The sequence below is a fragment of the Siphateles boraxobius genome, unplaced genomic scaffold, assembly GCF_051911475.1.
Source record: "Siphateles boraxobius isolate OS27281-9 unplaced genomic scaffold, OSU_SipBor_1 66, whole genome shotgun sequence".
Lineage (NCBI taxonomy): Eukaryota > Metazoa > Chordata > Actinopteri > Cypriniformes > Leuciscidae > Siphateles > Siphateles boraxobius.
In genome coordinates this window covers 30,401,482-30,429,348 of record NW_027509193.1, presented here as the reverse complement: position 1 = coordinate 30,429,348, position 27,867 = coordinate 30,401,482, and the positions used below count along the sequence as shown (strand labels likewise).

The 27,867-nt window shown below is 39.0% G+C and overlaps 1 protein-coding gene across 1 annotated transcript; it reads right to left on the bottom strand.

Moving 5' to 3' along the window:
- On the bottom strand, positions 1–27,867 carry s1pr2 (sphingosine-1-phosphate receptor 2). The gene is made up of 2 exons (XM_077213497.1): positions 27,244–27,867; positions 1–2,943 (listed from the first exon to the last, which is right to left on the bottom strand). Exon 2 carries the CDS (start codon positions 2,790–2,792, stop codon positions 1,725–1,727), a length of 1,068 nt encoding a protein of 355 aa, XP_077069612.1. The 5' UTR covers positions 2,793–2,943; positions 27,244–27,867; the 3' UTR covers positions 1–1,724.

Sequence of the window (27,867 nt, the reverse complement as noted above, 5' to 3'; positions counted from 1 at the left end):
TCAAGCAATGACTTTTTTTATTTAAAAAAAAGGGAATGAACTAATGTGTATGTACCTACATTAGTGTTTGGGATTGTACCGATTTAGCACAGGTAGCTTGCTACTAAACACAAGGCTATTGCACACAAGACATTCTACACGTATACACGTTACATACATTCTGTACATAGATACATACATACATACATTAATATATTTATCATAAAAAAACTAGCATTGTTCCACAGGGTAGGCAATGTTGTACATTGAACGGAGTGATATTGATGCTCACACAGGCTTAAACTCTTCATGCATTAAAAAAAAGAAAAACCAAAATACATTAGACCGGCATTGGACGAGCTGCCAAAGTGCTTTCTCTGCTGAACTAAACCGATCAACAGAGGAAACTAAAATATGTTGGGATCAAACTGTGAATGGGTATTATTGTGTGAGTGAAAGTGTTGGGCTGATGACATTAACGTATGACAACATTAAGGTCAATTCATAACAACAGGAGGAAGCATAGGAAACACCAGCCTTCCTGTGGTTGAAGGAAGTTTAATTTCTTCAGAAGACTTTTGATCCATTAAAAGACAGGGTAACACCTAACATCCCCCCAAATTTCAGAATGAATATGCCTTCAAAAGAGAGAAAGTCATACTCAATTTGTCCCATCAATGGCCTATCAATTTCAAATTAACGTTAAATGTCGTTAATACTTCACAGTATGTGAGCCTTGTTGTTGCTGCAAGCTCAATAATCAACAGGAGAACAATAAAGTTCATTAATACTGTCGATCAGCGAAAATGTTCGCTTGTAACACTTCATTCTTCTATTGAGTTCCATCCGTCAAGAGGGCACAAAACGAAGCACACGCTGCCGCAGCAACGCTACAACATTGTCATGCCAACAGATCCAGAATTTACACCGGCTGCTGTGAGATACTCATTTCAGGAATTCAGTAATCATATACCGATTGTGCTTTCCTCTTAGGAAACATTAGGAATGTTAAACAAAAATAAAACAGAAAGGGAAAGTGAGTTTAGATGGACAATTAGAAGTAACATTGACAATTGTACATAGGTTTGCCATACATATTAATTTTTACACAGGTTAGACTTTCATGCAATACAATGAAGCGGAATACTTTTATTGTCGGTAATCAAAGGGTGTTATGTATACCAAGTAATTCGATAAATACATAGAAAAGGTTCTGCAAGCATGCGTGGTGGTTTGGCTCATGTGGAGTGCATTGTCGATCCTTACATTTCATTATGTCCTCTCATATCTCTGAACCATGACAGTGGCAGTCGAACTTGAGGATAGGATACATCTTGTATTTGACTTCTGGTAGGTTAGTCAGCACAGGAGAAATAAACAATCCCAAACTGCCTAGAAGTCTACAAAGTGCAATATTTTACATTTTGGTTTTTCGTGTTCTGTCAAAGAGCTAAAATACATATTCCCATTTGAAATTGCCTTTCTTTAATTTGCCTGAAAATGTAAAATATGTGATTGTCTTATTCTGTGATGGTCAGAAACCTTTGCAAGGATAGAAGCAACAAAGGACACAAGCGAGTCCAGTACCACACCTGTGATATCTGCTCTAAATGCAAGAGTCCAAAGACGTTGATTGTGATTCTCATTTCATCCACGAGGTCTCTGAACGCTTCTGTCTTCTGTGGCTTGTCTCCAAGATGGAGTCTCCCCTTATCTTTAACCACCTGGGAACTGTGGAGACGAAATCAGACGCAGGTAGTGCAGTCCTGCATGATGGGAGTCGACTGATTTTCGTGTTTGTTGGTGCAGTGCTCCATTGAGCTTGAGCTCTTGAGTGGCACCATGCAGCGGTGAGGAGGTCTGCCGCAGTAGAGCAGCCCCCAGCAGCACAAAACCCTGAGGAACTCCTTCCTCATGTCCTTACTCCGCAACGTGTAGATCAACGGGTTCAACGCAGAATTCAGCGTGGCAATGCTGAAGAAGATGTCAGCTTTATTGAGGATAGGGCATTGCGTGATCGGACAGGAAGCGTCCAAGAGAAGGATGGTGAAGGCAGGCAGCCAACAAATGATAAAGACACCCAGCACGATCGTGACGGTCTTCAGGAGAGCGTAAGCTGGAGAATTGGTGGCCTCTTGTTGGCTGGTGCGCACAATAAGGTAGATGCGAACGTAAAGGATCACAATGGACAACAAGATGATGGTAAAGATGGTGACGACAAACAGGACGTAGTATCGGGTGTTGAGAGGCAGAACAGTGGAGCAATCCTCCAGGTTGTTAATACAGTTCCAGCCGATAATGGGAAGACCTCCCAGAAGGATGGACATCACCCAGCACGCTCCGATCAGAAGGAACATGCGGCAAGTTTTGTTGGAGCCATAAACCTTGACCTTGGTGATGGCAATGTAGCGCTCGATAGCGATAGCCAGCAGGCTGAAAACTGAGGCGGACAGTGCGATGAAAGCAGTCCCCTCTCGTATGAACCACTGGACAGGCACCAAATGAAATGTCCTAGGGCCTGACAGAAAGATGTTGGCGATATAAGCAGAGCCAGCCAGTAAGTCAGAGAAGGCCAGGTTTCCGATGAAGAAGAACATTGCCGAGTGGAACTTCTTGTTGCGAAACACTGCAATAAGCACCAGGAGGTTTTCCAAAATGATGATACTGCAGATAATGACAAATAAAATTTTCAGGGTGTCCAGGCTTTGTTTACTCTCCATGCGTTCTTTAAAATCTGCTGCGTTCATCTTCTTGGCAAACTGATAGTGGACCTGAATGAGGGACTTGTTGAAGTACTGGGAGTATTTGCTCATGGTGACAGCTTGGCAAAGCCCTGCAACTGGACAGCCAGTAATCACTCAGAGGGCAGGTTGTCAGAGCTTGACTCGGCCAGCAGGGCCACAGGAAACGAGACGCCCAGCCCGAAGGCACGTCTCAGTGGCCCAGGAAGCTCTTCGGTGTCACCTGGAAACAAGTACAAAAAAGAACAATTACTGGCAGGCCAAATGTTAAAAAATAGACCAAATAATTAAAAGTTGTAATTTCTGCACCTCTAACAGCACCAAACAATCTGTTTGATTGGGCAACCAGGGTCCGAAATTAACTTTTTGGGTCACCTGCCACAGGGACTGGTAGATGAAAAAATCCACCAGCCAAGCATATTTTTTACCGGCCAAAATAATAAACAGCCTTTTTGTGTCACATGTACATTCATTTTAGAACATTTAATTGAGATAAGGTATTATGTTGAATGACTAGAGTAGAAGTCAAAACAGAGCAACAAATATAAGACATGAAAGATGTGAGCATCGAACTAGTGCTCATAACAGAACATTTGAAGGTTTTGTAAAACTATCAGATACTTTACCGAAAGTAAAAAAAATTACAGATTAATACTATCAGTTAAACGGTTAAAAGTATATATTTACTATATAATATTATAATATATTATTAATAATATTACTGTAAATATATATATATATATAGCTTTTTTGTTTATTTGCTGCATGGTTAAAAAAAAACAGTATGTAGCCTATATTTGTTAAATCACGGGGCGCGTCCGTCGACACGCGCAACAACACGCGCCTAAAGACATATTTCGCAAGCAAGCAAAGCAAGCTAAGCAAGCAAAATGAACCAAGCGAAAAGAAGTAGCTACTGTGGCACCATTTCGACAGAAAGATCGACGAATACTTGGAAAATATGCTACGCGGTATTAAAATAGCAGTAGGCCTAGTGCAAGTAGGCTACAATGCAATATCACTTGCGATGCAAACATCCACAAGCAAATGAAAGGCGCTTTCCGAAGTTGGCCACTCTAGCGAGACGTTATCTCTGTATTCCTGGGACATCTGTACCATCGGAGACCCAGACTAACCCCACATCATGCAGACATGTTACTTTTTTAAGTAAAAACTAGACAAGCTGTGGATTGAGGTAGGTCTGCTATTTTTATTTGACGAAAAAAACGTAGTCTGATGAAAAAAAGCAGTTTTTTCAAAGCTTCAAACTGATTCAGTGTTTTATTTTTGTCATCTTAATTTGTTAATTATTTAAGTTAAAGAAATATATTTAGTGTACGTCTATTTTAGGTGTGAAGAAGGTTCACACACGCTTCTTGAGGCACACACACAAGGTCTCTCGCTTTCTCCCTCTCAGGCGTGCGCGCGCTACACGGTTTGGAACTCAGTATGTGCGCGCTCTTTCTCGCTCACTCTAGATTCCAGGAGATTTGAACTAATTTGCGGGCATCAGGGAGCCGCTATCAATATGCGGGAGACTTGTGATGTCTGGAACATTCACCCGCCAGTGTGGCGGATAGCCTTTTTAGATTTACTCGCCAAACGGAAAATCTACCCGCATTTGGCTTGTGTGTCTAAACAATGGAAGATGGGTAAGTTTTGGTTTTTTTGGGCAATTTTGTTGCAGGTAAAAATCTTTCAAACCCATTTTAATGTCAGCTCTAATGATATGCTTCTAGGGGTGGGAGATATTGACAAAAATGAATGTCTCGATATTTTTTTCAATATCTCGATATCGATATTCAGACGATATTTTTGCAATCCTTCAAAGAAATGTGTGCAAACTGGTAAAGAAGGTCCAGTTGGTCTTTTGACTTCTGCATATGACCTATTATTGTATAGAAATACTAGTACATAAAGATATGAGACATTATTGATTTAAAGACTCCTAAACTTTTTAAAATAATAAAATATTATTCAATAGTCATTTATTATTCAAAGTCTTTATTGTTCTTTTATATTTTTAATAGGGGTGTAACGGTTCACAAAATTCACGGTTTGTTTTGATACGATACAGTGGTTTCACGGTTCAGTAAGTTTTCTATACAGCAAAAATAAAGAAATGCCATAGAAATTTCCTATTTATTTTTAAATAATTGTGAGTTTTCCTACATCTTGAAACTTTTAGTTTTATAAATGGGGGTAATCTTTGAAGGATGAACAAATAATGTTTTGGTCATCACATTAAAAATAAAATTTAAATAACATATAACATTTGAGTTTTGAAGTGCTCGAAAAAGATGTGTGACAAACTAGAAAGCATTTTAATATTTCTGCCAAACTTCCATGCTTACAAGTTAGTGTTACTACATTAAATCCATGGTGAATGATCTGTGGACTTAAAACCTATAACTAGTTCATTCATGGAACAATCTTTCTCCTGGTTTCCACATCAGCGCTGTTTGATCAGTTAATAATGGAGAAATTGTAATGCTTCTCACTAGATCTCGTAGCGATGTTATTACTTAAGTGGCGAATTCAAATGCTTTGTTTACTGGATCTCTTATGTAGCAACGGTGTTGCTTCAAGATCGGATCGCGCTGCACTGATATTTGTCCGAAATGATAAATGGTCCGTAAAGCACAAAATAATGAGTTTCGTTCCGCTTTCTTTACATTTGCCAGTTGATGTTGCGCAACATTGTGGTGTTCGCTCCAGCGTGGATTTTGGTCGGCAGGAAAAATGGTCCAACCACCGGAATGGTTCGGTTTGTAATGCGTACGGAACCGATCTCTTGGGAAAATGTATTCCATGTTTTGGACTCATACAACGCAATTTTCTAATGATGCAATCACGAAGCTCACCACTCGAGGACGCCACAGACATTTAAGAAAAACTTTTTAACTTAAGATCATTTTTCCACAAACAACGCATATTTTGCCTTCTCTTTACGATTTTGGATTGTTGCTTCAACCTAAACGTCATAACACACAGGTAAGAACTTCGTAGTTGTATATTGCAAATTAGTAACTTAAGCAGCTTACTCTCGTGCAATTGAGGAACGATCGTGATTTTGTACAAAAAATAAAATACAGTCAAACAAACCCCTACGGTATTAAAATCGCTACATATAATTGTTTAGAAGGTTATAGTGTGCGTTATTTGTTTTCTCTTTAACTTCCTTCAGCTCTTTTCATGTTTGGGGGGTCGGATTGTACAAATTATGAAATATTCGATATCCCAATTTTGCATATCGTCCAGACAACAATTGGATATTATCGTCTAAACGATATATTGCCCACATAATGCTATGCAAAGTCTGACTTAAACCTTAAGGTGAAATCTTGTCAGCCTGTGCACATTAGGTCCTGTTTCCCCCTGGTATTAGGATGTGTTTTCAGTGATCCGTTTAAGAAGTCGTCAGCCTAGCTGCATTACCATTTCTACCTGGTATTATCATGCATTTCTAATCTCCTGTGATCACTTGTGTTCAGATTTCGTCTAGACCCTACCCTCTAAGTTCATCACACTCTACATCACTTTTATGGGATCAGTCTGTGCTGCACACATATATGCACAAACTCATGTTACACATCTTACGAGTGAGCAGGAAAGGAAGTGAATGAAAAAGATAAGGAGGGGAGCTATGATTTTTGCGTTTGGTACAACAAAGTGAAGTTGGAATCGCTTGTTTTGGTTTTCTCACAAACATCTCCCAGAATACATAAAACATTCAAGAACCCATTTACACATCCTAATACCAGGTTGAAACATTTTTGTTATGTTATACACAATTACAGACACAAGGTTACTCTGCTCCGGACTCTACAATTGCTCACTAACAAGCTTCATCCTCATAGTGTGCGCTAGGCTTTATCTAAGGATCAAGCAGTACTCCTGCACTGATCAGACACATGTTGGAAACCAAAAATAGCTCAAGTAGTGTTCTGGAATTTCCCTTCTGAGTAAAGGCGCCATGCCAGAACTGTCCTTCAACTACAATCTGTTCTTGCCCCATGAAGTAAGATAAAAGTGTATGTGACAGACAGTCTTCTACACCTACACTTAACTGCACTGTATGAAGGACTGGATGCTTAGTCTTACTACTCTCAGACTGCGTATTGTAACCTCACGAGATGCATAAAACAACGTCACAGAAACCGTCACCTTGTCATCTGAATGTCTATCACATTTTACAAGAATCACCAAGATCTCCAACATAAATGACTAGAGTGTCATTTCCACAAGGCAACAAAGGCTATAAACTTTCCCCTAATCTAAAACCCCCTTTCAACTGCTGATGATTATGTACAAAGGGGAAATGCTGAGATTGACATTCTAGAATGTTTAGTAATTGATGACGCCGGAATGCTGAATGCATAAAAAATAATGCTCAGATTTGAGTAACAAGGTTCTATGTTTGTCAGAGACAGAGAATGTGAGCAAACAAGTGTGATTACCTGCGTCTGCCCCGGCCTCAGACTTACAGTCACGTTATTACACATAATTACAGTATTTTAGATTTTAACCTGGACAGTAACCCCATTCAGCTTTTGGCTAGCTGCTAAAATTGCGCAATTTTGAAATTTAAATAGTTTGTCATACAATTTGCTTGTCCAGTGCCTTTTATAATGTGTCAAGTAACATGCACCTGCCATCAAGACTGGAACTACTTTATAGCCAAGAAGTTGTGGAAAATGTAATATCCAAGATAATATCCATGTGTTTTCCCACTTTTCAGAATGGTTCTACACGCCTGCAAATAATTTGTCCAAGCACTATTGATATACAAATATAGATAGATTTAATTTTTTTTTTAAACTTAAAATTGGCTATTTTCTAAATGTATCTTAACGATCTTACTGTGTACAATTCTTCTAAACATACGTTTCATGTTTTAATTTTTAATTAAACAATTTTTAATTTCATAGCTCTATCTTCTCACTTAAACTTGGTCCCTTTCTTGCTATTAATTGCAAGCTCGCATTCAGATCTGCCTCCATCCAATCAACGAACTATGGATAGAACCAAGTGCATGAGTTACATGGTTTTTGATAATCCATTTCACTCTGATGTATGTCACAATACGGGAAATAACTTCTATTTCATTGCGACTTTAAACTACAGATTTAAATATTACATTTACATTAAAAACATGAGAGAAAAGAAGTGTCAAATCACATGCAAACAGGCCTTTTGTTTCAATTCAGAAGGGCAAACAAGAGAGCTCCAGGAGATAAAGTATTTAGCCACAAGGTGTCTTTGAGCTGTGGCCTTGTGGTTTGGCACACATGCTCAATACGTTGAACCCCCAGTATTGTATCATGTCCAGATCTCTAATTTCCTGTCTGCCACCTACTGTCACAAATGACAAAAGACCCCAATAAGTACATCCCATAGTACTTAGAGTGAAGTCTGAATGCAATGGGATGTGCTTTGGTGTATACTTGCATACTTGTGTGATTAAATATAGTAGGCAAATCAAGATATTTGGTTAGAATATCTCTAGGGAGGTGGTTACAAAAGACTACACCATTCACAAGTGGGGTCAAACATAGCTGTTCTTCACTGCTCAAGACACATCATCAGCACGGCCAGAGCAAAGCTTCCAAAGCCTCAACACTGAAAGACGCAAATCCCCCGTCAGAGTCACTGTAGAGACTACGCAACCATGTGGAATGGCATCTGGAGACAAAGGCAGGAATCTAAGACATCTGTGTAACGCACACACCTCACTTTGACATCTCTGTTCGCTGCACACAGTTTAAAACCCCTCACATACAGACTCACAGATGCGGACTTATGTAAACATACCGCGAAACGTGTCTAAGTCACCTACAAACACACAATAAGGTACAGCTGCGCAGACAGTGCCACAAACCTGCTGCCAAATGCCAATAATATCCAGCAAGGCCATTTCCTTGAGCAGCAGCGAAGAACAATGGTCTCCTTGTCCAGGTTATGTTTCACTTGATACTCTCTAAAGACACACTGTGCTCCAAAATTACATCATGCATCAACTACCAAATGCAAGCTCTATAATTCAAACTATTTTCATTAAACAATCAACAGCTTATAGCATCCGACTAAAACTTAAATTACCCATCATAACGCTTAAGCTGTCTTCTCAGAAACCGAAGGATGTGTTTCAAAACAGCTCTACGTCCACCCACTGAAATTTCACTCTCAGAACAAGTTTAAGTAGGTAGTTTCGCTACTGACAACTTATGTTTGTAATTTCACGGTGTCATCTGCAAGCTCTCGCTCACATGCACTCTGGTCCTCCGTGTTACCTTGGAGACCTTGCCGACTTTCATCATGGGATTTGACAGCTTGTGAAACCTGATGGGCTGGTTTGTCGGCAGTGCCGTCTCCGGCCTGCCCCACTTTACAAGTATCCCCGCCCTGTCCTGCAACTGCAGACTGGAAGGGACGCCAGATCGTCCTTTCTGAAATAAATCTTTTGTCTCTTCCTCTACAGAAAACTATATTCATCATACTGAAAGATAAACAAAACGTCCATGTATAGCGCACACAGACAAAACTGTAAATGCATCGCCAGTAGCAGGACTCCTCAGTCCAGCTGGCTAAGAAGAGCAGTCTTCCTGTACACAACTATGCTGCGGCCAGAGGAAGTGTTTGTGGTGTCAGAAGACTAACATCCTGTTCAGACTTGATAGCTGACTGGTGGCGAGCTAGACAGTTAATGTGGGAAAGGTTCAGTGGAAGTGAGAGACACAAAAGCAGAGCAGAGGAAGTTTATTCGGATTCTTACAGGTGTAATACGTGCGGCAGGAAATGAGCTGAGGTACGGCAAAAAGCCGCTCAATTTGTGTCAAATGTGTGCGACAGACTGACATAACTTCAAGAAACCTATGTTGATTTGATCAGAAATGAATCATCATAAAGGTCACTGTTAGAGTTCACAACAAGGCAACCATGTATTTACCATCTCTCGTTCCACAGTCAGTGAAACCTGAACTGATGACCCCAGACTTGGGCAGGACCCCGCCCACATCTTTGAGACAAGTCTACAAAGGCCCCAGGTGTTGTTTGTGCTTCCCAGCAATACCTGATAAGCCCCAATTAGTTAGTGGCGTCTATGCAACCGTGTTTCCCACAACGCACCTGTTACCTAGCATCAGTTGGACACCAGTTGCCTCTTTCTCCAGAGAGATCTTACACTTTTGCAGCTTGCACAAACTGTCAGCAACCACACACAGTTGGAAAAAACAAAACCTCTATCTGGCAGATGTTTCACTTCAGCTTATTATGGCTGGTTCTCATGTTTGCGATCACGTACATGTTAAATAACCAGAATGAGCCGAGATGATACCTTATCAGACAGCAAAATGATTGCGAGACATACGCTTCTTTCTTGTGAAACGTCATTTAAATAAACTAAAATTAGAATATTCAATTTTAGGAGTCCAAATATTTGAATACAATATTTTTTGAAAAATGCCCATCCCTACTTTATGCCACTTATTTTAGTCCAGCTTGAGTGTAAGCCTGTCTGCGGTCTGCAGTAAATAGATGAGCAAAGTTCCCTTTCTGCGCTAATGTTGTTGTTGTGCTCTATGAAGAGCTTCAGGCACCAAAGCTACTGATACTACATCCTGTACCCATCGTGATAAGTATAACCATCCACATAACCGCATTTTTTCAGCTCCACCACAACTGCACCATTACCTAGAGCTTATTCTTGGGAAATTTTATAACACATCAGGTTGATGCAAACACAGCACATTCAACTGCAAATCCCACAAATGTGCTAAAGAGCAGTTGGAGGAAACCTTTACCAGAACATCACGCACACTGTACGCAAAAATGTTGTTGCAGGTTTGAATGCATTGTAGAGGGACTGTAATACAAATAATACCAAAATGCAATCAGTTCATAGCACATGATCATTAAACTGATAATCCCTTGCCCTGGAGAGCTGTACAATTACGTCATACATAATTGTATTGATATGCTAGCCGGTTCCATAAAATCAGATGTAAAAGGGGGAAGCAGAGCACTTACAGACGGGTGGGGAGGGAATGGGGGAGGAAAATTCCATCTGTTTCACTAAGCCAAAAGAGTTATGATTCAAAGCCAGTCAATGCAACGAAGGTGATAGAACACAGAGAGTCCCAAGTCCACAAAGCACTATTCAACACACTCTCATTCCACCATGCTAATGACCCAGGTCTCACACGTACTTCCACGACTGGAGAAATATGTATTTTAAAAGTATGCCAGTTTATGAAACAAATAGTCCTGGTTGAGGATTCTGATTGGTTAACACATAATTTCAAGCATGCTACAGGATTGCTGCGGTAGGGTGTGTTACCGGTTTTACGTGGTGTTCGGCCATACACTAATTACATTACTTGCCCACCGTGGCGTCAACACCACTGTCGTTTTGCTTTTTTATAGAAATAAAAAACATTTAGTTCAGTTGGACAATGGGCAATTACAAATTGAGAGCGTCTGCTCTGCTCCATAGAGTCGCTGCAGATCATGAGCATCATTGACAAATATCTTATCTTGTAAAATGTGCGGTCAGTACCACCTCTCCCTATGCACAGAGTAGGCGTGATTGCGAATTCGAAGGCGAAAGTGAAAAGCGAGCGCGCATTCAAAAGCGATTTCAATACCCTGTTGATAGATAGCGGCTCCCCGATACCCGCAAATTATATTCCTATACAGAGAGCATCCGAGAGCACGAATTCGAGCATACCGGTATGCATCCAAAATATCACTAATACCAGTTTTGTCACAAGTTTATGGCGTAAAAATATTCTCACATCCCTAGCGTGCTATAATCAATAATAGACTCATGCCTGTTCACATTATCACTGCACTGCTCCCATAGAATCGTTATTTTTGTTGCATGTTAAAAATTTGAGTCTGTGATGTTTTTAGAACTAGCCATGCACAATATAATTGGTACCATATTGTTTTTTGCTGAAATTCAAGGTTTTTTTATTACTGATATTGGTTACGTTTAACCTATACTTGATATTTAATTGTCTATACAACAAAACAAATGCAGTGTTTAAGAAGTTCCATTGAAAGGAATGTTGCAGGTTAAATTAAAGTCAACCTCTTTTGAAAGTATCTTTTGCATGCTGCTGATTACCACCGAAAATAATTCTTAGTTTGTTAAAAAAAAAAAAAAACAGGTAAACTACTGTTCAAAAGTTTGGAGTTGGTATGAATTTTTTAAACGTAAAAACTGTGAGAAAATCATTTAAAATAACCGTTTTCTATTGTAATTTTTTTTAAATGTAATTTATTCCTGTGATCAAAGCTGAATTTTCAGCATCATATCTCTTTTTTCAGGATACACTTTTTTCAGGATTCTTGATGAACAGAAATTTAAAAGAGTAGCATTTATTTGAGATGGACATCTTTTGTGACATTAAACTGTTTTTACCATCTTTAAAATCTTACTGACCCCTAAACGTTTGAACTGTAGTGCACAGAAATGTAGGTACATGTCAACATATAATTGCACAGCTGTCAATGCATGTTGAAGCTTTACAAACTCCAAACTTACAAACAGAGTTGCACAAGTAAAAAATGATGTAATGTGGTAACCTGGCTTGCATTTACAAGAACATTCCTTTATACACCAACACAAATGTGTTTGTAGTGCATTGTCTGCTTTTAGAATAAAGGTGATGTGTGATATACACTTCTGTCAGAGAAAACCACTAAGTTTTAATGTCTTCAGATCTTATGCTGTCCTACAATAATACCACCGCAACTAGCCAAGCTGCATCTGATGCTGCATGTAGCCTCATTCTCACGAATCAAGAGCATGTGGGCAAGCTGAAGCAAGCCTTAACACCAATGCACACCGACCATCCTAGCGCACCGATTCTCTGTAACAAGGCCTGGGGCCTCCTCTAACTGTTTCACAGAGCGTCTCTCCATCATAACCATGCATCGATCGGCCGGGCGGAAACGGCAACATTCCTAGAAATGAAGTGTATTTTTAAAGTTATTAGCGTCAGAGTTCTGGAAACCGAGGCAGTGCTCCTACAATGCTGACAGATAGACTGTGGTATAACAGATTGACCTAAGAAACCAGAGCGCAGATGTTAGTAATTACATAATACATCAGAGTCTTTCTAAAGAAGTGGTACGTTTTTAATACCACAGATTAGTGGTTAAACAGATCATAGTTGATCTGTGATCCAGGCTCCAAGGATCGGCACGCATGTGATTCGCAGATAATTTGCAAAGTTTGCATAGAGTGAAAGTTTATCACTTGCACGTGTTTTGTCTTGCCAGTTTACGCCTTCCAGCAGTTTTAAACCATTCCAGCGAAAGAAGAGGCGAAAGAGAACTGAATTTGGTCCGCGCACGCGGTTATCTGTGCACACATGCGCATACACAGAGAGACGAGTTTCAGATATATAGCGCACAAACACAGAATTTATTCCTCTTTTGCATTTCCTTGCGCTTGAAAGGATAAATGTACACACAAATTGATGTCAAATCGGCAAGTATTCTCTCAAACACAGTCGGTTGAAGTGAACGTAAACAGTAATACATACATCAGATGTGTATCATTATATTGGATCCATGCATTAGCTCTTAAAGTGACAGCAGCCTATGAATTCATGTTGCTGTTTATGTCATTAATGGTAACCAAACAACAAGATTAATCTATTTAATTTATACAGTGAACACTAGTGTTATTTTACATTTAGGCCTAATTATTACATTTCGGTACCTGAATACACTACAGTTAGACCTCACCTTATTTGTAACTTTATGGAACTTTATCTATGGTTGTAATTAGTGTATTTGTTATTTTTTTACTGACTGTTCACTTGCCTTTAATAATGTTTGAACTTTATTAGTTAGGCTAGTAGTTTTAGCTGTGGTATCGAAGTTCTTAAAGTGTGCGTTTTAATAAACGGAAAGCAAAGTTACATTTGGTACCCCCAAACTGGTTACTAATTTTTTCTTGCTGATCTGAAAAATTATCTGATCCATGACTCAAAAACTGTACTATGATCCGAACCATGAGTTTTGTGATGAGTTGAACCACTTCCACATAATGATGATCCCCTTTTAAAGGAACTTGTATAAGCAATAGATATATTTTCATCCAAATTATAGTTTTCATAAAGTAAAGTGATCATGTTTTTTATGTTGCTTGCATAATAATATTTATTGGATTTATATTGTGACTACCAAAGTATTCAAATACTATTTTGAAAATATTTACTATACATTAGTTGAGAGATATTTTAGAACAACCAAGTATCTTGATTTTACCATTACTTTTACAGTACTGTTAAAAGCATGCATTTAGAGAAAAAAATAATTGCATACCATTTTTCACAATATCTTTCCAAAGACTTTTTTTTTTACACAGATAAGATACATTGTAAGCAGAAATCTACAGTTCTACGAGGGAAAAAATGAAAACAGTCAAATATGTAACAACATGAATATTTCTGTTAAAAAAAGACATCAAGAGGGTAAACTGGTTTCTGACCAGCCTTTAGAAAACAGACTGAACAATGTCATTTTCTTTTTTAAATGAATATATTTTTTACACTTTTTTCCCCTCCTGAAATTTAGGGAGAACCCTGGCCACCTAGTAGAATAATCAAATAAAAGAAAGTAAAGGATTTGTGTATGAGCAAGTTTTGGGAAAGTTTTAGGGAGTCCATCCTCTATCTGGAGAGATTTTCCTCTTCTGACTCATCTGAATACACTACAGCACAAAATATTAGACAGCAGCCTCCCTTGAAATCATTTCCACTCTTATCTCCAGGACGTGGATGAGCACCAGACATTTAGATAATACAAAGCTAGAGGGCAGATCTCAAACATATCAGAATAACACAACAAATGATTATCTGTTTCTCATCTGTACACACAAACATAGACACAACACTTCAGTATAGATAGATACATGTACACAAAGCTAGGCTATGTCTCAAGACTTTCACCCCTGTTCATCAATATTTACCAGTTATATCGAGAAGCAGAAGCTATAGTGGCATGCTAGGGGAAAAAACAACACAGATTAAATCACAGATAGGATGCTAACTTCAGCTGCAATACACACTTAAAAGTCATTAGGAAAGTGGCAAAAAAATCTTTGAACAGCTCCTAAGTGCAGTGCTTTGCAATAGAGCGGATACGGGTGATTTGATATGGTCTGCAATAGATCACGTACAAGACCTCTGAGAAGAACTCAACAGACCTTTAATGAAAAAGCAAGCAAAAAAAACAAAAAAACAACAGAACATACTTAAGTTGCTTAAGCATGCAAAATACCTAATAAATCCCAGCACACTTTTGTACAAGCTATGATGCAAGTACTGAGCTGTTGTGATTTCACCATCCACAGCTGGAATAGCATCCTAAGGATAAACATCCTTTTTTTAGATGTGTATAACGAAAGACAAGATAGGAAACGATTATAGAAAAGGGATTGTGTAAGTCACGTCTTGCATTAGCATCACTGGTTAACGTGGCAGACAAGGGCCACTTTCTAACAGAAGATAATTTAAGTACATTTTTGGTTTGCTGAAAAAAAAATGTGAGTATAGTATGTGTGCATGCACAATGCTGAGGTCATGTGGGTAGTTACTATGCGGTAGCTGAGGTACGTTTCTTGTTTGTTTGCTAGAGTGTTCTGAGTGGGTTTTTTTTAAGTTAGCTGGCCCCAAGTCAAAAATCTCCTGTCATAATAATTCGTACTAGATGGTGAATTCGTAATAAATAGTATGCCTTTAATCTAAACCTAACCATAAAATCCATTACCCAATCCCTAAACATGCTATTTAAGGGTATCTATTTTTTAAGGGTAAAAAAAAAACTTTTACAAATCATAATCAATAACCATTTGGTACAATATGTTACAATTTCACCCTTTCATGAGAGTGTGTTGGATATTCTGGTCTATAGATGTGTTGGCCCATTTACTTCAGTTTTGACGCAAATGCTTAGTGTATGCGTACAACCAACCGCATTGCCTTTTCAAGTATACTCCATTTGATGATGTGCACGAACACAAGCGCTCAACACATGCACGCTAGAAAGTTTCATCCCTGTCGTCGCTATTTTGTGCCAGAAATTGAAGGAACCTTTTAACTCGCTCATACAAGTGCTTGTGCATCTATTGTTGTTGCCGTCTCTAGAAGTCTGCTATTGTTGTTGTTCTTCTGTCTGATCCGCTTATTTTCCGACTGAGAAACAACTAACGGAGGCAGTGCTGCAACCTTGTTAAAAAACAAATTAGTGCAAAACAATTTAAAGTGCCTGTGCGAGATGAGCGTAGCGAGTTTGTACAATAAAAAAAACGGCTGTGTGCAAACACAACGCATATACTATGCTGATGATGAAATTTGTCACGCGCACTATGCATACCTGAGCATACACGTAAAAACTAAAGTATACTTTGGGGTTAAGTCCATTATTCTTTCGCCCATTTTATTATCCACTAGGCAAAAAAAAACCCACCTCTCCTCAATAAGCTGCATAATTCACGGTATCATTCATTTTCATAGTTACACTGAAATTTAATATCATCACTAATCTTCCTTTGTAAAAGTGATACTTGGATGATTAGTATGCACTATTAATTAGTCCCTCATTTCAATGAAGAAAACCTGATAATAATCTACTTATCTTTACTTCTCTCTATTAATTCCACTAATTAAGCCTTTGATTTGACTAAAGCCCGGGCACACTTTCACGGCTAGGAGGCAGTGGCGGGGTGTCACACAGACGTTTTGCCCTCGGAGGGGGGGGGAGAAAACAGGCAAGAAAGCGAGAAATGCCATTCCACTCAGCTTACATTTAGCCGCATTTTTTCCTCTCAGAACATTAGTCAATATTGTGTGGCTTAAGTCTACTCTTCACTTGTCAGTGTCTTTTCCTCCCCTGCGAGACATCCATAAAAAAAAGCCAATGAGAACTCATGACTCATGGTTTACATTTGTCATCTCTGTTTATTTGCAGATGCATTTCTTAGCATGTGAGCGAAAGAAACGCGACAGGAGACGAAGAGCTGTGTAAAAAGAAACAGTGGAGTGGAGAAACCCTCTGCCTCACATTCTGGACATTGGGGGTAGTGCTGGACTATGTATATTTGTGTGAAATATTATTACAATTTACTGTTTTCACCAGTCTCTATTAATAATCACCAAAGATATTGATTAGCATTATTGGAAAAAATACTGAACTGGTTGACCAACTGTTTTCTATTTTAAAATATTTTAAATTGTAATTCATTCCGGTGAGGCAAAGCTGAATTTTCAGCATCATTACTCCAGTCTTCAGTGTCACATGATCCTTCCGAAATCATTCTAATATGATGATTTCCACATTAAGAAATATTTATTATTTCTTATATACTTGTTTAATATTTAAAATCTTTTGTAACATCTATAGCTAAATGTATTTACTGTAACTGATGATCAATTTAATCTATATTACTACTTAAATTTAGTAATTTCTTAAAAAAAAAAATCTTATTGACCCCAAACTGTATATATCAGTTTTTAGTGGTATGGTAAGGATGTTGAAGTGTGTTGAGGTAGCCTAGTACTCTGAGCTACTTACAGGTTCACTGTTATTCATGTCAGCCACAGACACTTCACTTCTGATTCAGATTCTTGACGGACTCTTTGCCGCCTCGCCAACCCCCTACGGTTTAATGTCTGCTACACAGATCAAAGGAATGGCCCACAAGAGGGTGATTAAAAACATCAGGAAGGATTAATTTAGTACCACAGCCATGGTCACGCCGTCTCTACTGCTCATTAGATAAAGAGCTAATGCAATCTTACTTCATTATTTAATCTACCAAAGAGCCTACAGCTGGTATAGGCATGTCTAGACCTTCGACGTCAAGGATGAGAAAGGCCACATAATTATACACAGAAAGGCCACATAATGGACTAAGTAAATAATAACTAATGTTGGCTGAATTATCAAATGTCAACCATAAAACACATAACGACAGAACTGTCAAACTAAGAGCACTGATCATTTTAACTCTGCAGCACATCCCCGTTATAAACGTGACAATCTGCAAGTTAAATCTAAACCACAGAAGATCGAGTTTCACACGTACGGCTTTTCTCACAGTTTTCTGCTGTTGTCTCCACATAGGAAGTATCCTTTAATGAAAGGTCCTAGAACAGAAATTGCACTTGCTTTGTTCTAGAGCCCTGCTCCTGTTCCCCCATAATGCAAACCCCACCCATGCTCATATTCTTCTGCTTTATCATGGGATGTGTGTGTCCCGTGTGAGTGCTCATGTTCGCGACCGACGAAACGCTGCCAGATCTTCATGACAACACTGTACCACTGTGCAAATGTGACCCGCATGTGTTTCTCATATGCATCAGTTGTGCATGGGACAGTCGAGGGGGTGATGATGGCGTGTGTGTGTAAGGGTGGGTGCGTTTGGGGGTTGTTGGTGTGAATTAAAGAGGGGGAGATTCCACAAAGGAAACAGGCACCCACAAGGACGAACAAAGCAGTCTTCTTGAGTGCCTTTTGTGATACGATGCTGTATTATGGTCTGGTACCTTTCATCCAACAATGACAGATGGGATAAGAAACAGAATGGGGGAGAACTGAAAGTGGGCATGTTCAAAAAAAGTTCCCAAGCTATTACAGATGCACTAAGAAAGACTCCATATTTGTGTTTGTGGGCGTGTTAAGATTCAAATATTCTTTGTATTAAATGACGATAAACAAGAATTGGCTATGTCTCCAAAATGCACAATGATCTTCCATTTTTCCCCAGACCCTCCTGACATATAGACTAGCGACTAGAATAAAGACTAGATTTCCTCCTAGACACACGCAGAGTGTCTGGCGTAGTAAAAATGAAAGTTTTACTTCCCCCTTCTGCCTCTTATAACCTCCTACTATAGTCAAAGACTCAATGGCATCCTCTGCTCTTTGTCAGAAGCATCACTCAAACCGAAAGAGCATTTCCGTCTTTGATTTTTAACCAAGATTTTGAACGCAACTTCAAAAAACTATGATTTTCTATTTAATTATATAATATATAAATTATGAGATATTAAATATAATACTACACAAAATAAAAGAAATGTACACATTTATAATGTCCAGTCCCAAAACAAACCTAAACCTTCATGCTAAAAAAACACCAAACATGCAAACAGCATGTAGTATTTATAATATCATACTTACAGAGTATGATGGCCTTTTTACATAAATATATACAGCTGTCTTCATGTTTTAAGCAGCAGGGATTATCATATTTGCTGGTCTTTCTATGGCATCAAAAAGCTAGAAACGCTCTGCAAAATCTTGCATTTACATTAGGCACTAATAAGTAGTTCAAAAGTGTTTGTTTGCTTTTTTTTTTTACATACTTTTAGTTATGTATTTTCTTGCTTAGGGCGCCTTGTGAGTCTGGACTGCCACTAGTGCCCTCAAAAACAACTGATGCATAATGCCCTTTGTCGTTTCATTTCCCAGGGTGTGGTTTAGATATCGATCCAAAGCAGATCAAATTCAACAGGCTAATCAGTACTGGATATGTTACAGGGGGAAGTCAGAAATCATATCATGTGGGCCTTTAACTGTATTACTGGCACAGCAAGCTGTAAATCTAATACACAACATTGTCTGACGTATATGTTTTTTCTGTAATATTGAGTTTCAGGGACCAGGCTTTGGCATGTCTGCTCATTTGTGTTTTGTTTTGCATCCCCACATATAAGTCTTATCAGTGACCCGTGCGTTCGCCACGGGTCACTTCAGAAGACATTTCGCAAAGAGACTTCTCATCGTCGAGGGAGACCAGACCAGACCAGACCAACCGATTACACAATATAAACGATTTATTTAACTGAGAAGTGAGAGCATTTTTCCCCAGCAAACAAAATCTCTGAAATCATCTATATTTTAGTCTAAACCGTTACCGCAAGTTGTGCAAGAAAGTCAACGGTTTCATTTAGTTCAGTAAAAAGACAAGATGAAGTTGTGCAAGATCTGTTTCGTCAAATGATTTAAAAAAAACAAAAAAAAAACAAGTAAAAGCAGTAATGTCCCACCAAAGAGCACGGAGCCAGGCTATTCTCATGCTAAAATCCCCCATGTGGGCAGGATCCATGTCTTTCTGCCACTCATGGACATTCATGACTTTGCGTTAGCATGAGGATGGGCCTGATCCTATCACAGATGCCACAACTGAAAGAACGGGTTTGATGGACAAAGCCCCCCTCCACAGTGCCGAGCTCTAGCGAGGAATCCGGCTCTTCATTCCAACAGGGCTTCCTCGGTGGGCTTCTTCCAGGTGCACAAACAAAAGCAGTCAGGGTAACAATACGCTGCCTATCAGGGGGGGGGGCATTATCTCTTTCAGTACCTGCTGCAAACTTAATGCAGTTGGACGCACTGATGCCCGGTAGACGCTTGAAAACCTCACTGTGACCACATCACTATATCCAGCGCTTTATGGAGTACTTCAAGCCACAAATCGTTCAGAAATGTTTTACGGCTCACTAACACAAAAACGATCTCCAAACCTCTTTGTGGCCAGTAAAACGGTTAACATTATCATTGCACAAGAGAGTGTCGGATTTACAGAGGAAATTATGCCGTTGCAAGATTTCTTTACTTTTGAAAGCTGCGACATCATTCAGCACACAAAGTGGTTTTACATTCAGCAACACTGTACCACTGTACACTGTACTGTAATTGTAAAATATACAATTTACACAATACAAAAATGTACTAAAAAGCTTAAAATGAAAATTCTATCATCATTTACTCACCCTCCTGTCTTTCCAAACCTGTACGACTGTGTTTCTTGTGTGAAACACAAAAGATATTTTGCTAAGGTTTTTTTTTTTCGCTGTTTTTTTAATTATTTTTTTATATCTTCTTTTGTCCTTCTCAGAAGAAAGTAAGTTATACAGGTTTGAAACGCCATGAGGGTGTATAAATCATGACATTTTTTGGGTGTACCATTACTTTAAAATCAAACATTAAAATGTATTAATATTAACATGCATAAGCTCATCAATATGCAAAATGAACATTACATAGGCTAAATGTCTCATGAATTTGAATTATTTCATGCTCTCAGCAGCCAGTTTCACTGCAAAGAACACATTGTGGTTGACACAAACATGTTTGTCCTCGTTGCAAGTTAACCAGTATTCATTTTGGTGTAGGTCATCATTTTTTTTAATGCAGTAAAGTTTGATTGGATACACAGCCTTTTACATCATTGATTTTTTCATCATCTCAACCTCTAAAAAATGCTATTTATTTTGCTATTCCAACTACCAACAATTATACAACTAGTTGCATTTTTTTTTTTTTTTTCATTAGCAAACACTTTCAGGAACTAATTTGTGACCAATTTTGTGTTAAGAACCACGGAGACATAGACATTAGGCTATATTGCCCAAAATACACCTTTGTGTTGCTTTTCTGAAGTTAAGATCTGTGTACACCTGCATCAATGTTAAGCCAGATTTGCCGTTCTACTGTATATGGCAGATTTATGTCAGTTAGGCGATGTTTTGCAAAATAAACCCATAAATAGTAATTTTGCACATGCTAGACATGAATAGAAAGCGAGACCTTTAGAAGTTCTTCCATGGCTCCAAAACTGTCCTAAAATGGACAAAGTGAAATGCTGCTCAGTAAATATTTAGAAAGCTTCCCCTGAGCCTTGTCTGCATGTGTCTGTGTGAGACAGACAGATTGGGCTAAGTAACTGTGGTGTATAAAACATACATTTATGGGATTGTGTTTGTGATTTGTCTTAATACTAAATATGCATGCTACTGTTTGTACATAGAGTAAGAAACTCTTTGTGTGTAAGAAAGTGATTGTGTGTGTATTGAAGAAGGTTAGCAGCCCGAGCAAAGGCAAGTCATTACAGCGACACTCCCAGTTCTTGGCACAAATACTGCAAGCTCAATATTGCCGGCTGTGAGTTGTAACTTGCTCAGCAGCAGCCTCCAAAACAGAAGGCGTTTATTTTGTTCCAGCTGCCACACCCAGCAAAAGTGTTTTTCGGCTGAGGCAAGATGGCATGCTGGCTTATAACAGTGCAAGGCCTAAAGCGCTGGAAACACCAGTCTCTATTAATATCACCAAAGATATTGATTAGCATTATTGGAAAAAATACTGAACTGGTTGACCACACATGCATTGATCCCGGAGCGCCAACAATTCTTTCACCCTGAACAACAAAACATATTGGTTCGTCAAAGATGACCGTCTTCCATAATACCTTCCTATTCAAAATGTATTTTGTTCTTAAAGGAGTACACCCAAAATTGATTGTGACAATTTTATTAACCGCATTTTGTTTCAAACATAGAACATTGAAGCTTAATGTTTTGGTAATTATCCTAGACACTCTTTTCAAAATATTGAAAGTGAATGAAAAAGGTCAAGCTCCAAAATGACAAAAAGTGCCATAAAATACAGAAATTTACGTAGTTATTGACTGAAAATCTTGATATGAACCATGCACCGTTTTGTGTATTAATCATTTATTTGAAGTGTTTTCAATGAATGCGGTTCACAAATCCCAAATGTTTCATTCATGAATTTACATATTCTCAAGTTCACTGACTTAAAAGAGTGCAGAAATCGTTTAGACCACTTTTGTAGTGCTACTTTTTCCCCAGTCCTCATTTACTTCCATTATATGGCAGGGGTCCAGACTGCGATAAGAGCTGCCATTTCTGTTTCATATGAAAAACATCAAACAGCAAATGAAATGAAAACGGAACGAAACCGCGCTTCTCGTTCTTCAGCTCGGACCGATATTAGACAGCGCAGCGCGAGGTCAGAACAGGTTACTACATAGCGCTGGGAGATCCAGTGAGAAAGCATTTTGAATTCGCCGCAGTATTAATAACATCGCTGCGAGATCTAGTGAAAAGCATTAAATTTAGCTGCAAAATTCTCTGTTATAAACCACAGATATCAGATCAAACAACGCTTATGTGGAAACAAGGAGAAACATTGTGCCATTAACGAACAAGTTATAAAAGGCTTTTCAGTCCACAAATCACCAACATTCACCATATATTTAATGTTGTAAGTAGGGGTGTCACGATTCTCCAAATCCTCGATTCGATTACATTTTCGATTCTAAGGTCACGGTTAGATTCGATTCTCGATTTTTTTTTTAAGCACAGGTTGCTGTTGCTCCTAAAAAGCTGACATCAGTTCATCGCAATCTCACACATCTCTGTTATTATCAGTGAAGCTGACTGCACAATGAATCTTTCATAATATATAGCCTACACTTTGTTTGTTATAATTAGAGGATTTGCCAGCTTACAGAATTCAGCGCTGAACAAAAAGTCCGTTTTGAGCGGTGAGGAGAGTCTATCTTAAATGCTTCTGATTGGCCATTGCGTTCAAGAAATCAACACATATGTCTGTGATTGGCTAAATCGCTCAACGCTGCAAACATGATATAAATAGAAACTCTGGCCTGTAAATCGTTTCTATTTTGTTTTAGTTGTTCTTGTTGCTTTTCTGCAACAGATGAAAAAAAATGTATTAGTTTTTATATGTTTTATTCATAGATATTTCTAGTTTGCGGGAGTCCCGCAAATCTTTTTGTTCTCCCGCACAGACAGAGTGAGTGCATTACCGCTCGCACTCGGCCATCAAATCTAGTCCCACGCCGCACTATGTCTATAGATCAAGAGCCCGGCCCGAGGATCGTGACGGGAAATATCGGCCAAGTTTGGGCTCGGGCATAGAATCCAAGTTAGAGGACTCGCAGCCTTTCAACACGTGTGTTTTTTTCCCGCGCCGCGATGAGTCGTTGATGAACGATCCGTTCATTGCCTCTGTCACGCGACAAATTAACAAAAGACTCGGAAGGTCAAGTATTAATGTTCCCTGTAAATTACTTTTGACTGCATTATAATGATTTCTTAATTCAGAATATGATCAAGATTGCGTTGGATGTGTTCAGGGAATTTGCCTGTTAAAAGTATAACATTTAAAGCCCCTGAAATGACTAAGATTAGTTAATTTTGATGAACGAGATTGAACAATAGATTCAGTAAAAAGATCCGAACTTTCCATCACGGGCACGACATGGGGGCGTGGCAGTATCGACGATTCCATTTTTTATTTCGATTTTTGAGTTTGTGAATTAATTTCGATCGATTTCGATTTAAAATCGAAATCGTGACACCAGTAAGTAACATTAACTGTAACCATTGTATTGTGGCAGAATGTCGAATGTTCTTATATGAATTATTTCAGGGTTCATACTACCTTTTGAGAGTCAAATTCAAGGAAGTGAAATTTACGATTAAATTATCTTTATGATTAAAAATCATAAAGCAGTAGCACTACCAAATTCGGTGCTGCAGCCACCATCTAGTGGCACCAGTGCTACTGCTCTTAAATGTTAGTCCAGACTAACATCTAGTCCTGATATGGGAAAAGAGAGATTGATATGAGCAGTTAAGTGATTTTAAGTCATTTTTGGGTGGACTTGTTTTAAATGCTCTGCCTGACTTGAGGGATTCAGTCTTCCTCAGAGAAGGTTCTCTAAGGACGTTCTGCAAGCGCTCTGTGCCTGTTGCCAAAATGCTAAACGCAAAAGTCCTTGAGGAATCGCTCCGCCCACACAGTGACCTGAACCACCCGTAACCCCTCATGTGACCAAGCCCAAAAATCCCACACTTCCAGTTCCCACCACCGCCTGCAACATTTATTTATCTTTCCGTTTGCTTAGATTTCCGTTTATTTATTCACTTTTTTTATGTAACTTCGCCTCTCATGCACAATCCCTCCTCATTGACATCTGCATGCACATATGCGACCTTTGGGCACGCAGAGCCAAGTCATGGGGAACGAACCTCATTCTGAAACATGTGTTTATGGGACAGAGTTGAAATGAAGGTCAGGGGAATTCAGGAGAAAGCGCCAGCAAGTAACAATCAGACAGTCGACCTGTGCGACGCCATCATAACGAATAGTACCACTCATATCTGAAGGCAAAGCCTTTGCTTCATCATGAAACTTTGAAAGTGAATACTTGGAGAAAATTCTGAGTGGCATGATGAGTCATAGTTATGCCTACACTAAATCCAGGCACGCAGAACTCTGTGGAAAGCTCAGGAGACTTCCTTGGAATTGGAATGTCTGTCATTAACAAAGCTCTTCACATAGCCTACATTTAGGCTAATCTGATAAGTTTACGCTGCCAGCTAACAAACTTCAAGTTTGTCCCCAATAAATGATGAGAGAATTGTCATGCGGTTTAAATGCATTCCGCAGAGTTCCAGGGTGAAAAAAAGAACAGAAAATACAATAAAAGTCTGGAGTGTCCATGTGGACCTGGTGATAGAGTCACAGTGGGTAATATATTAAATTAAGACCACAGCTGAAATCTCTCTCACATAGACATGGGCGGAAGTGTGACCGTGAGTGAAGAACGCCGGTGGTGGTCAGCTGAGACAGCGTGGCTGGTTTTGTTCTGGTTTAATGAAGCGTGGCATCACATGATGCCAACGCGTACTACATGCTGCCCATATCAGCTCTGTCTACAGATCGGATCGCAGCGTGATGAAAAGCAGCCACCTCAACACAAGACCCTAGACAAGAATCTCCACAACCATCAAACAGATCCAACACCTGATATTCCTGCTCATCGTAATTTTCCCACTTTAGTAATGCGGTTTCCATCTAATAAGCAGTTTAAAAAGCATGCAGAAATCCCCATGCGCATCTGCAAGCACTCTGCATGCAGTCCCAGAACAGACAAGATAATGCAATCATTCCATTTGAAGCTTTTAGAAGAATAACGTGGCCAAGCACACATTTCACACCCACACATGACAATGATAGATGGACAACTCTCAATGTGATAATTAGCGTTTCCTCTCACATATCAGCTTATCTTGTAGAGGGAGGCATTGTGTACCACAAAAGCGGATTACAAAAACATCTCGACCCCATCCCCTTTTCTAGTCCTGGAGAGAATGTACAGGTGTGATTCTGAATCAGTATCTCAGAGAGGTGTTGTTAGTGAATGATTATTCTGGACTTAAGGGACGGGTGCATTTCATACTATGACCTAAATTCAGAAACCAGCGCAATGGCTTTTCAATGTAGCCTTGGATTCCAGAGGAGACAAAAATCTGTACAATAGAGCTGACCTACATCTGTACAATTGTCTAGTTTCATAATAAAACAGTCAACGCCAAAAAAAAAAAAAACTTAAAGGGGTAGCCTACCCACAATTGATAATTTGGTTAAGTTTGTCAAAATCTGAAATCTTTTTGGTTCTTCCATAGAACAACAAAAACATACATCTAAGAGGATATATGGCACTGATTTTTACTATCAAGCTTCATAAAAACGCAACAGATTCTTGTACGTCTTGCAACTATTTTTGTATATGCGTTTAACCATGAATGATGTTGAAATCAACGAAGACTTTCAACAAACTTTGAAAATGAAAAATGTTATCAAGAACCAGGTTTCGGGTAATGTAAGGCAGAAGGACAGCCTCAGCTACCATTGAATTTCATTACATAGAAAAAAGTGCCACAAGCTTTTGTGTAGAAGAAAGGAAATCACACAAGTTTACAACAACATGAGGATGAGTAAATTATGACAAAATGAAATCTGCATTTTTGCGTGAGCTATAACTTAAATCCTGTCAGACAACAATAGGCCTAAATCTTATGTTTTGCATAAAAAATCCCCTAAAACATTTATTTTTTTGCGTTTCAAGACGGGAAGAGTAAATTATGACAGAATTGTCATTTTAGGGTGGACTATCCCTTTGAGAAACAGACACTAGACTCAGAGAACTCAGTACAGCAGCAGAATGACATAATAGTGTCTTTTGTCTTATTAATACGACCTTTTAAGAACAATGCCATCCTTTCAGAGACGGATGGACGAATCCCCACGGCGGGTTTTGCAACGGCTACAAATATTGCAAAGCTCTTTGCGTGCAATGAGCCCAGCAAGAGCCCGTCCCGGTTGACAAATGAAGAGCTGCTGGAATACACATGAAGTCCAGCAGGTCTGGATGATGCAGTTCAATGTTTAACTACATGCATGTTACACATTACATCTGTGATTAAACATTTACGGTTTACTTTCTCGTAAATTATGCAAAACGCTGGTGCATGTCACACTTCTTTTAAACTGACACTACTGGAATATGCATGAGTCGAAAGCTTTGATAAGACTATCTCACACATTTCATTATCTGATCGGTGCATGCAAGAAAGATCAATGACTGAGCTGATGGTGATAGAAACGTGTCAGTGTTGACGAATTAAACACATCACAATTTACTGTTGAAGAGTGAATTTTGAGAAGGACTCACACATCTGTCTCAAACATTTGCATAAGGGTGGAGGTCACAGCTCTATCGCACTGGTACGAACATGAAGACATAAAGCTATTGAAACACCAAGTAACATTTGACTAGCCCATGTATACAGTGAGATATTGTTAGGTGTAGTTCTGTGAAACTCACCCCATGTGCGATGTCCGGCAGAGAGAAGAAGCGCGTGCCGATGTTTTTAATCTTCATTTACAAAGTTTACATAAAATTCCGTAATTCCTAATCGCTTGATCGAGTCTTCAAGGATTCGTTTGGGAGATTCCCAACAATGCAAATGATTTAATAAAAGTCAAAACTTTTGCGGAGTCATTTCTTCCGATAATATAATCATTATTGCGGCCATGGTTAAGATAAACGTCAAAAAGCTAGATAAATACTCTGAGTTTGTCTAACGTCTCTAGAACGCGTCTGTTACTGCGGTATTTTCCGTTTAATAAAAAAATCGTTAATTCCACGAGCTGGTCGCCAGAACAACAGCCTCGCGATCTGTGCGCGGCGACGTAATACACACACACACACACAGACGCGCGCACGCACGCACTCGCACGCGCTCAGCAACTTAGCGTGGGAGAACTTAGGACGCCTGGGTGATGATTTTTTTCACCCCTAAATTGCCTGTTAACGAAAATAAATGTATTACAAAAACATATATTATTGCAGACGGTCGCAAAGATGTTTTCTCCACTCGAGGATTAAAAAAAGTCACATTTATGGTAGTATTTTAGTTTCTCTCTCCCCAGGGTACAAATGAGGTCC

What these genes read in the sequence shown, in the direction of transcription:
- s1pr2 (XM_077213497.1), bottom strand. Translation starts at nt 2,792, where the DNA reads ATGAGCAAATACTCCCAGTACTTCAACAAGTCCCTCATTCAGGTCCAC.